The sequence below is a fragment of the Hyperolius riggenbachi genome, chromosome 5 (assembly GCF_040937935.1).
Source record: "Hyperolius riggenbachi isolate aHypRig1 chromosome 5, aHypRig1.pri, whole genome shotgun sequence".
In the NCBI taxonomy this organism is placed as follows: domain Eukaryota; kingdom Metazoa; phylum Chordata; class Amphibia; order Anura; family Hyperoliidae; genus Hyperolius; species Hyperolius riggenbachi.
Genome location: NC_090650.1, coordinates 354,673,928 through 354,684,537, shown reverse-complemented (window position 1 = coordinate 354,684,537; position 10,610 = coordinate 354,673,928). Strand labels below are relative to the sequence as shown.

Genomic DNA, 10,610 nt, shown 5'->3' with positions numbered 1-10,610 from the left:
GTATCAACCTTGGTGCATAATCCACAGTGAGCTGCAGTGTGCTGCATCCATGCTACTTCAAAATATTCCTCAAATTAGGTCACAATGTTGAATTAAATATAGTAGTAGTGAATTAACCACTTTAGCCTTCAGTGTTATTTCACCTTATGCATCTGAGCAACTTTCACGTCTCGTTCATCCGCCAATAACTTTATCACTACTTATCACGCTGAAATAATCTATATCTTGCTTTTTCCGCCACTATTTAGGCTTTCTTTGGGTGGTACATTTCGCTAAGAATTATTTTATTGTAAATCCATTTTAACAGGAAGATTAAGAAAAAAATGGAAAAACGTAATTATTTGTCAGTTTTCAGCCATTATAGTTTTAAAATAATACATGCTACCATAATTAAAACCCATGTATTTTATTTGCCCATTTGTCACGGTTATTACATCGCTTAAATTATGTCCCTATCACAGTGTATGGCACCAATATTTTATTTGTAAATAAATGTGCATTTTTCAGTTTTGCGTCCATCACTTATTACAAGCCCATAATTTAAAAAATAACAGTAATATACCTTACTACATAAATATTAAAAAAGTTCAGTCCCTAAGGTAACTATGTATTTTTCTGGTGACAGGACACAGAGAAATGTTGCTTTATACAAAATGTGGTCTCAGGGACACCCCTACTTCTGTACAAAATTGATAAACTGTCCTTTATTTACAATAAAAATGTAATTCGTCAATCTAAATAGTTGATATTCTTCATCCAACATTCTTTGCTGATCTGCCACATCCCATATGTCTAATTCACGGGGAGGGGTGTAGCTATATCACACGCATAAAAGGTATGAATATATATAACAGCCTCCTAGGCGAGCTATAGGAACACCAGAGTGGTCGTTAGTACCTGTGTTCTCATTACTCATCAGGCTAACACCTGGTGTCCTGAACGTGCAGGGCTCCCTATAGGATGATTGTTGTATTTATATTGAGAGTTCTGACAGGGGGGCACTATGGGAGCTGCCCAATATTACCGCTATAGATGCACTCACTGAGTAATTTGGGCACTGGCAACAGCTAGAGCCTACATTTTGCTAAAAACTGACTGTTTAATTAAGCCGCCAGAAATAGCTGGAGCTTAAATTACATGGGGAAAAAAAGAGTTATCAGTAGGGTAATAGTTTAGAAAAAAAAAGAGAATAGCTAGAGCAGGGAGAGATGTCTTTTGGCTTCACCCTGGGCCCAAACTTTCTCATGCCATTTTTACATGTATGCAGCCTTTGGTGAATCCAGAGGTTTCCATCTCTCGAAAAAAGTATCCAGTTTATTTCTTTTAAAACCTCACAGGCTTACTTTAATCAACCCAGCTTAGAGTATGCAGCAATTTTCCTTTGTATTAAATTCCGTCTCCCTTTTGTGACCAATGGGACTGAGCAGGGCCGTATTTACCATAAGGCACTGTAGGCATGTGCCTACAGGTGCCTGATGATAGAAAGGTGGCTCACACTGCTCCTTGAGTGCCTCCCTTCTTTCCTATGCAACTTACTACTGAGGGTACCTCTGGCTACCTAATACCAAGGGGCACCTGTAGCTACCTATAACGGGTAAGGGAGAAGTGACAGCTGGGCCAGCCAGCACACTTGCAATGTGGTTTTGTGGGGGTTTATAGGTTAATTGAGGGTTAAGTCTAGGTTGCCAGGACATCTGTGCCTATAGGCTCCTGTGATGTAAATCTGGGTCGGGGACTGAGTAATAGCCAAGGCTGTGAAGAAGACCTATTGGACAGAACAACATTTTGAGTGACACAAAATATTACTTTCTAAGCTCAGAAACGTTCTACTTATCTTATACAGGAAGGGGGAAAATAGCCAAATTTAAATGGCTCTGGTAGTCTCTTTTTGTTCAGGTTCAGCCTGGATGACATTACTATAGATGGTAAAACATCTAAAATGTGTGTGATAAAAGCCAGGGGTTGGTTGGAGCTGCAGTATGCTTCTGGCAGTAACAGAAACAGCTTGGAGAAATTTCCACACAGATATTTCTATATAGCTCACCTTATAAATCAATACATTTATCTTTTGACCTTTAATAAAAAACAATTATATGAAAAAAAATGAAAACAAGTAATATAAGTGCCCATGACAGGTCAACTGCAGATGTAGGTCATCAACATGTTGACTTCATTTCTCACATACGGTTCTGGAGGATGAATTTGTCTTGAATCAAAGGCAGTAGTCATGTCCCAACCATTCAAAAAGCCAACATTGATATCCTTGAAGATAGTTTCCATGACAAAGTAGTGAACAGAAGCATGGAGATCACTCATTCCTTCATATTCTTTCGTCATTTCAGATACATTTTCTGTCTTAATGATGACTTTTGATCCAGGACTTCTTAGAAAGAGACGGTCGATAGCACGGCGGATATTGTACAGCCTCCTGATGAAGTGATGGACAGGAAATAACCTAAAATGCACCCCGATGTTCAGCACAATGACTGTGTACTGGTTGCCTCCAATTAGGTCTATTTCACGGGGGATGGTGCGCTCTTCTCGGAGATTGTTGAAGTTCAGAAACATAAAAGGCCTTGCATGGTGTTTCCAGAGAATTTGGATATTTCTTTCAACGTCCACACCTAAATGCTTTTGTGCCCATCCTATTTCATACACATTCATCAGTTTCAAGTCTAGAAAAAAAAATACACACATAACCTATTAATTTAAGAATGCTGTTAGACGCAACAGCTCAAAGAAACACAAAGGATAGGTAAACTTATGCATTTCCACCAGTAGTAAATAGAGGCAGTTTGCCTCTGTTTCTTGCTATTCAGTGCAGTTAATTCAATAAACCCCTACTTTTGCCTACTATTTTTTCTAATGCATTTGGTAGTGAATATGCATGTACAATAGACTAAGTACAGTAGTCTTAACCAACCAGCACGAATCGCTTGCAGTACTTAAAGAGGAACTGTCGTGAAAATCTTAAAATTTAAAACACATACAAATAAGAAGTACATTTCTTCCAGAGTAAAATGAGTCATAAATTACTTTTCTCCTATGTTGCTCACTTACAGTAGGTAGTAGAAATCTGACACTACCAACAGGTTTTGGGCTAGTCCATCTCTCCAAAGGGGACTCTCAGCATGGCCTTTATTCTTTATAAAGACATTCCCTCAAAAAGATTTATACAAAGATGCTGGCCCACCTCCCTGCTCGCTGCACACTTTTTTGGCAGGTGGACGGAGCAACTGTCATTCACCAACTGCTTTTAAAAATAATGAAAACCCTGAGAACCCCCTATGAGAAGATGGGCTAGTCCAAAATCTGTCTTTAATGTCAGATTTCTACTACTTACTGTAAGTGACAGCAACATAGGAGAAAAGTAATTTATGGCTCATTTTACTCTGGAAGAAACGTACTATTTATTTGTATATGTTTACATGTAGTTTAAATGTTAGGATTTTCGCGACAGATTTCCTTTATAAGACCTCTGTCACGAAAATCTTAAAATGTTAAATATATGTAAACTTATACAATTCAGAAGTACGATTCTTCCAGAGTAAAATGAGCTAAAAATTACTTTTCTCCTATGTTACTATCACTTACAGTAGGTAGTTGTAACGAGTACTGATTTGGTGGCTGCTGACACGCAGGGGGTGTCTGCAGCCGCCTTTCTCCCTGGCTCTCAAGTGTCATCCGTTTCCTCGGCGTCTAGTACGCCGGGAACGGTGTTGTCTCCAGCTCATAGGGTTTATGTCTCACGCAGGCGCGCGCGGAGACAGGACCTTTATGCGGGCAGAAGGCGCGTCAGCTGAGCTCACCTGCTGGCCGGCTGATGTCACGGGTGACTCTCGCCGCTCGGATTGGCTGATTCCGAGATGGGAGTGGCTGAGAGTCTCCCTCTGCTTCTTAAGCCTTCGTTCGGCATTCGCTCACTGTCTGCTGTCGTGAATACATAGTCAGTGTTGATCGGATACCTCATTATCCTATTCGAGTTTGGTCGAATTCGGATAGTAAACTATCCGAATTCACTCGAAGTTCGATATTCGAGTTAATCGAATATCCAATTCGAACTCGGATATCCGACGTCACTATCCGAGTCTGTATTCGAGTAAAATATTCGAGCTGGCCTTAAATAGCTTTTACAACTTGTATTGGAGGTCAATGATGCATGAAACCACCTTTTTTATGAAGAAAAACATCAAGTGATTATGTGGTGATGTAGTAGTTATAAAAAAGGTATCAAAAATAGTAAATGAACTTCATGAAAAGTGTTTGCATGAGAAGGTGTGTCCAAAATGGTTGTAAGTTGGAAGTCTTCATTTATGTCATCTTCATCTTCTTCTTCTTCTATATCTTCTTCTTTTTCTTCTTCTTCTTCTTCATCTTCTACTTCTTGTATCTTCTTCAATTATCTTTTTCTTCTTCTATATCTTCTTCTTCTATATCTTCTTCTTCTTTTATATCTTCTTCTTCTTCTTCTGTATCTTCTTCTTCTTCTTCTATATCTTCTTCTTCTTCGACTTCTTCTTCTATATCTTCTTCTTCTTCTTCTTCTTCTATATCTTCTTCATCTTCTTCTTGTATCTTCTTCAATTATCTTTTTCTTCTTCTATATCTTCTTCTTCTATATCTTCTTCTTCTTTTATATCTTCTTCTTCTTCTTCTTCTTCTGTATCTTCTTCTTCTTCTTCTATATCTTCTTCTTCTATATCTTCTTCATCTTCTTCTTCTATATCTTCTTCTTCTATATCTTCTTCTTCTTCTATATCTTCTTCTTCTCCTTCTATATCTTCTTCTTCTTCTATATCTTCTTCTTCTTCTATATCTTCATCTTCTTCTTCTATATCTTCATCTTCTTCTATATCTTCTTCTTCTTCTTCTTCTATATCTTCTTCTTCTTTCTTCTTCTTCTTCTTCCTCTTCTTCTCTATCATTATATTGTGTGTCTTGGTTTTCCTTTCTTTTGCAATATTTTTTTTTACTTCATTTGTGGAAATATTTTATTTTAATAACACCATAGTTATATTTGTGTTGATGGCATAATAGTACTAGTGGCACATTGCAAGCCACAGCGCCTTTTTCTGTGTACCCTGGCGGTGGTAAAACACAGACATCAGCAGGAGGAGGAAGTAGTTGCAGCTATTGTAGTGTGGTAATAGCTGGTAGGAGAGTGGGTGGCAGCAGAAAATAGTTCTTCTGTTCTCCCAGGAAGTGGTAGCAGCACACAGACAGCAGAAGCTCAAGGTAGCTACAGGAGGAGGAGTAGTGTGTGTCAGGCATTGTGATGTGACTGCTGACATAATAGGCCCTGGTTCCTAGCGGTGGTACCAGGGCCGTAAATGAACATCATGAGGTTCCAGACAGCGGTCATGAAGCCCACATTGTGTCCAATACACAATTGGGACAGCACAGTTTTCAACCAGGACACCTCTAAAATAATAAAAAAAAAATTCAAAATAATGCAGCTATTTTTGAGCGTAAATAGCTGGTGGCGCATGGGCAGCAGCACCTTGTAATGTGTTCCCTGGCAGTGGAGACACAGACAGCAGGAGGAAATACAACAGCAGGCAGTGTGAGGAGGATGAGTGTGTGGCAGTGGCAGCAGGCAGGCGGGCAGTGAGACATAGCTGGTGGCGCATGGGCAGCAGCACCTTGTAATGTGTTCCCTGGCAGTGGAGACACAGACAGCAGGAGGAAATACAACATCAGGCAGCGTGAGGAGGATGAGTGTGTGGCAGACTGGCAGCAGGCAGCAGGAGGGCAGGCAGCGAGACATAATAGGCCCTGGTTCCTAGCGGTGGTACCAGGGCCATAAATGAACACCATGAGGTTCCAGACAGCGGTCGTGAAGCCCACATTGTGTCCAATACACAATTGGGACAGCACAGTTTTCAACCCGGACACCTCTAAAATAATAACACAAAATTATAACATTTTTTCTTTTCAGAAATGCAGCTATTTTTGAGCGTAAATAGCTGGTGGTGCATGGGCAGCAGCACCTTTTAATGTGTTCCCTGGCAGTGGAGACACAGACAGCAGGAAGAAATACAGCAGCAGCAGCAGGTGCAATGTGTGTGTGCCACTTCATGTCCTCCTCTCGCCGACAACAGGGGCCAGGAATTCGCCTTCCACCCAAGCCTGGTTCATTTTGAGAAACGTCAGTCTGTCCACAGACTTGTGAGACAGATGAGATCGCTTCTCAGTGACGACTCCACCGGCTGCACTGAAGCAACGCTCTGACAGTACGCTGGAAGGGGGGCAGGAGAGCACTTCCAGGGCGTACTGCGCAAGCTCGCTCCATATTGGCAGGTGCTTGACCCAATACTCCATGGGATCAACAGGGGCAACGCTGTCAAGCCCGCTGAAGGACCCCATGTAGTCAGCCACCATGCGGGTCAAGCGCTGTCTGTGACTGGAGAAGGATGCTGCTGCAGGCACCTCCTCTCTAGTCCCTGGCAGCTCTACACTCATGTAGAGCTCATTGGTCAGAGACAGCAGGTCTGTGGTGCACGTGCGCTTGCTGCTGGTGGATGCAGGCACCTGCTGCTGCCTCTGTGCTGGCTGGACAGTGGGGGTGGATGGCTGAGGGAAGGCTTCCTCCAAGCGCTCAACAAGGGACAGCTGCAAATCCCTCATTTGTTGCGCACGGTCTCCTCCTGCAGGCAGGAACTGGCTGAGCTTCCCCTTCAGACGTGGGTCCAGCATCATCCAGATCCAGATGTCCTCCCTCTTCTTCATCTGGATGACCCTTGGGTCCTTGCGCAGGCACCTCAGCATGTGCGCTGCCATTGGGAAGAGTCTGGCCACGTCTGCTGGCACATCATCGGCAGCCCCAGAGCCGACAGAGCTGTCCTCCTCATCCTCTGCCTCCTCCACCTCATCCTCTCTCCACCCCCGCACCAGTTCAGCTGCGCTCTGCTGCGCTCTGCTGCTCCCCCTCATCAGCAGCAAGGTCAGGCACCTCCACCAACTTCAAGCCCTCCTCCTCAGAGGTGGCCTGTAAAGCTGCCTGCAGCTCCTGCTGGTCCAAGGCTGCCACTCCCTCTTCCAGCAGTGCATACAGGGCCCTGTCCAGCACACACACCATGGGGACCCACTCGCACACCATTGCATGGTCCCTGCTTACCATGTTGGTGGCCTGCAGGAAGGGTGCCAGCACTGAGCACACCTGCTGCATGTGCCCCCAGTCCTCCATGGAGATGATGGACGGGAGGTTGGTGGCGGCACGCCCAGTTGCAGTGATGGCGGCAACTGTTGCTCGTGCAATGTACTGGCTGACAGCCTGCCTCTGTTCACCCAGACGCTCCAACATCACCAGGGTGGAGTTCCAGCGAGTTGGAACATCGATAATGAGCCGGTGCTGTGGCAGGTGCAGCTCCTTCTGCACCTCTTCCAGGCTCGCTACGGCTGCAGCCGAGTGCCGGAAATGACGCACAACCTTCCTTGCCGCCTCAAGGAGTCGGTCCATCCTCTGGTAGGTCCGCAGGAACTTTTGGACTACCAGGTTCAGGACGTGCGCCAGGCAGGGGATGTGGGTCAGGTCTCCCCTGCTGATTGCAGCAACCAGGTTTGCCCCATTGTCGGACACCACCTCTCCGCCTCTGAGGCCTCTGGGGGTCAATTCCTCTTCTGCTCTCGGAGTTTGGCCAGGACATGGTCCGCCGTCAGTTTGGTCTTCCCCTGGCTGACCAATTCCAGCAGCGCTTGGCAGTGGCGGGGCTTCACGCTGCTGCTGAGGTGGGGGGTTTGGGCTGGTGTGCCGGAGGATGGAAGCGGATCAGAGGAACCTGCTGCAATTCCGCTGACCCTGCATGGTGGCACCACCCACTGCGTTGTTGCTGCTGTTGCTGCTCTGACAGTGCCCGATGCTACTCCCCCCTCCTCACCCCCTTCCACCAAGCTGACCCAATGCGCGGTGAAGGACAGATAGCGGCCTGTCCCAAACCGGCTGCTCCACGAGTCCATGGTGACGTGGACCCGTTGACCCACCGCGTGATCCAGCCCTCTCCCGACATTGGCCATCACAGAGCGGTGAAGTGCAGGGATGGCCGTGCGTGCAAAAAAATGTCGGCTGGGGATTGGCCAATCGGGGGCTGCACACATCAGGAGCGCACGCATGTCGCTCCCCTCCTGCACAAGGAAATAAGGCAGGAGATGGGAGCACATGGCCCGTGCCAGCAAGCCGTTCAGCTGACGCACGCGATGGCTGCTGGGAGGCAGAACCCTGACCACCCCCTGGAAGGTGTCACTGACGCTGAGCAGGGTCTGGCGACGCCTTTTGCTGGCACCGAAATCACTGGAGGGAGCAGAGGAGGCCACTGAGGACTGGCTGCCAGAACAGGCCTCAGTGTCAGCGGCAGGAGTTGCAGAGGGAGGAGGAGCAGTGCGTTTCTGACGCACTCCTGCTGGTGCTGCTGGAGGAGGTGGAGGAGGGCGGGTGGCTGCTGCCAATGGCTTCGCAGTGGTGGAGGGTCTGCCACTGCCACTGCCAGCTTCCTTCAACTTCATGAACTCCTCATGCTCATGAAAGTGTTTCCCTGCCAGATGGGTCACCAGAGAGGTGGTGTCGTACGCAGAGGGCTCCTTCCCTCTGCTGAGCTGCTGGCGGCACTGGTTGCAGGTGGCATACTTGCACTCCATATATGGCAGGGGGAAAAAAATCCAAACTGGGGAGGTAAAGTTGCCCCTTCGGCTCGAAGGTGCTGCTGCTGCCGCTGGTCTCCCTGTGGTGGTTGGGGGGGGGGGTTTCTTGGTGCGGCTGGTGGTGGCACTGGCAGAACTCTCCGGATCAGCACGCTGTGTGGTCTGCATACCACGCCCACTTCTGATCCTGCCTATATCTGCGATGCTGATCCTTCTAGCAAGGCCCGCAGACGCATCCTCTTCCTCAGAGCTGATGACATCCCCAGGATCTGCCACCCAGTCTCTGTCCTTCACCCTGTCATCACCATCCTCCCCCTCAGCAAACATGTCCTGCTGGGATAACCCCACAAACTCCCCTTCTGCATGCATGGGCTGATGGACACTCACCACTGTCTGACTGTCCAAAGCATCATCCCCCAAAGTGCCCATCAGCATTTCTTCCTCCTCCAATTCTGCCGCAACAGCACTCCATAACCCCGCTGTGCTTGGGGATAAGAAGGTGCTGAGTGACAGGGTGCTGGTGTTGCCCGCTGGGGCTGGAGAACTGCACTCCTCCTCCTCCTCCCCAGGCAGTGCTGGGCGGCTGCTGCTGCTCTTGCGAACAGGAGTAGTGGCGGGGGTGGAAGACTCGGTTCCAGAGCTAATGGTGGCCTGCTCATCCACCATCAGTTCCACCACAGAGTCTGCGTCCTTCTCCTCAATAGGACGGCTACGACCTGGCAGTGGGAGGAACATCTGCGCCACACGCTGCTGCTGTGTCTCTGCAGTGTGACTCCCAGCTGTTGGGCGGCCAAGGCGTCCAAGGCCAGTGGCTAATGGCGGAATAGCCACTGGTGCAGACGCAGAACTGCGCATGCTGGTGGTGGCGCGGCTGCCACGACCTCCTCTCTTGCCGATGCCCTTGCTGCCCTTGCTGCCCCTGCCCAAAGCGGCTGCCAGTGCCAGACATCGTATATTTTTAATATTATACAAATAAAAAAAAAAGTTATGTATGTAAAGGTGGGTGGGACAAGTGGGGTACTTTAATGGGGTGGGACTGGTGGTGGTGGGTGTGTGAGGTGACGGACAGGTGTACTCTACAGCAGAGATCGGTGTAGCGCTAACGAGAGAGTGCGCAGTGCGCACACAAAGACTGACGGTGTCCCTATACACAGACTACAGTACAGTACAATTCAGCGAATACACAATACAAGTAATATAAACAATAGGACGGGTGTAGCACTAACGAGAGGGTGCAGACAGCGCAGACGTGCACTGCGCACACAAAGACCCTAGGTAACGCGGTGACGGACGGTCCCTATACACAGACTAGAGTACACTACAGTACTAACTAAACAATAGAAGAATCTAGCTAAACAATAGAACAGGTGTGACTAGATTACAGAGAGCAGATACAGGACAGGTATAGCAGTAAAGCTGGGTCTTGCTAACTACAAAATAGTACAATAATCTATCTAAACACAGAAGTAGTACAGTAGAGCAGGACAGGTGAGAGCACAGGTAACTAGAGACTAGAGCACAGAGCAGGGCAGGCTGCCTTGCCTAGGCACAGAGCCTAGCTGCTGCAGCTGCAGCAGCACCAGTGACAGTCTCCCTCCCTAGTCCCTAATCACACAAACTAAACTGCCTAAAATACAATCTATCTACAATACAAAGCAATACAGGTGAATATCAAGTGTTGGAGTATAAAAATGCTTGGTGTATTGAACAATAAATGCACTACTTGCACAGACAAAAAGCACTGGAGCAGTCTCTCAGTACAGTCAGCCAGTAAGTCGCAAGCAGGACGAGTGAGGCAACATGGCGCCCGCTATTTATAGAGGGGGGCTTGGCCAGGCTCCCCCTCTGTGATTGGCTGCAGTCAGAGGGCTGGGAGCCCTCTGATTCGCTTGTGAGGACTCGAGGTGACGTCTGACGTGACGCTATCCGAGCTGATGACGCTATCTGAGCTCGGATAGCTCGGCCGCATAGGGGTG

At 47.5% G+C, this 10,610-nt stretch overlaps 1 protein-coding gene across 2 annotated transcripts in view; it reads right to left on the bottom strand.

Moving 5' to 3' along the window:
• Positions 1 to 345: 345 nt before the first annotated feature.
• The window catches only part of LOC137517768 (NXPE family member 1-like), a 197,718-nt gene continuing 187,453 nt past the window's right edge, over positions 346 to 10,610 (bottom strand). For both annotated transcript variants that reach the window (XM_068234798.1, XM_068234799.1), the window contains exon 7: positions 346 to 2,675. In XM_068234798.1, coding sequence (XP_068090899.1) covers positions 2,137 to 2,675 — 539 coding nt within the window. In that variant the 3' untranslated portion in view covers positions 346 to 2,136. The remainder of the gene's footprint in view (positions 2,676 to 10,610) is intronic.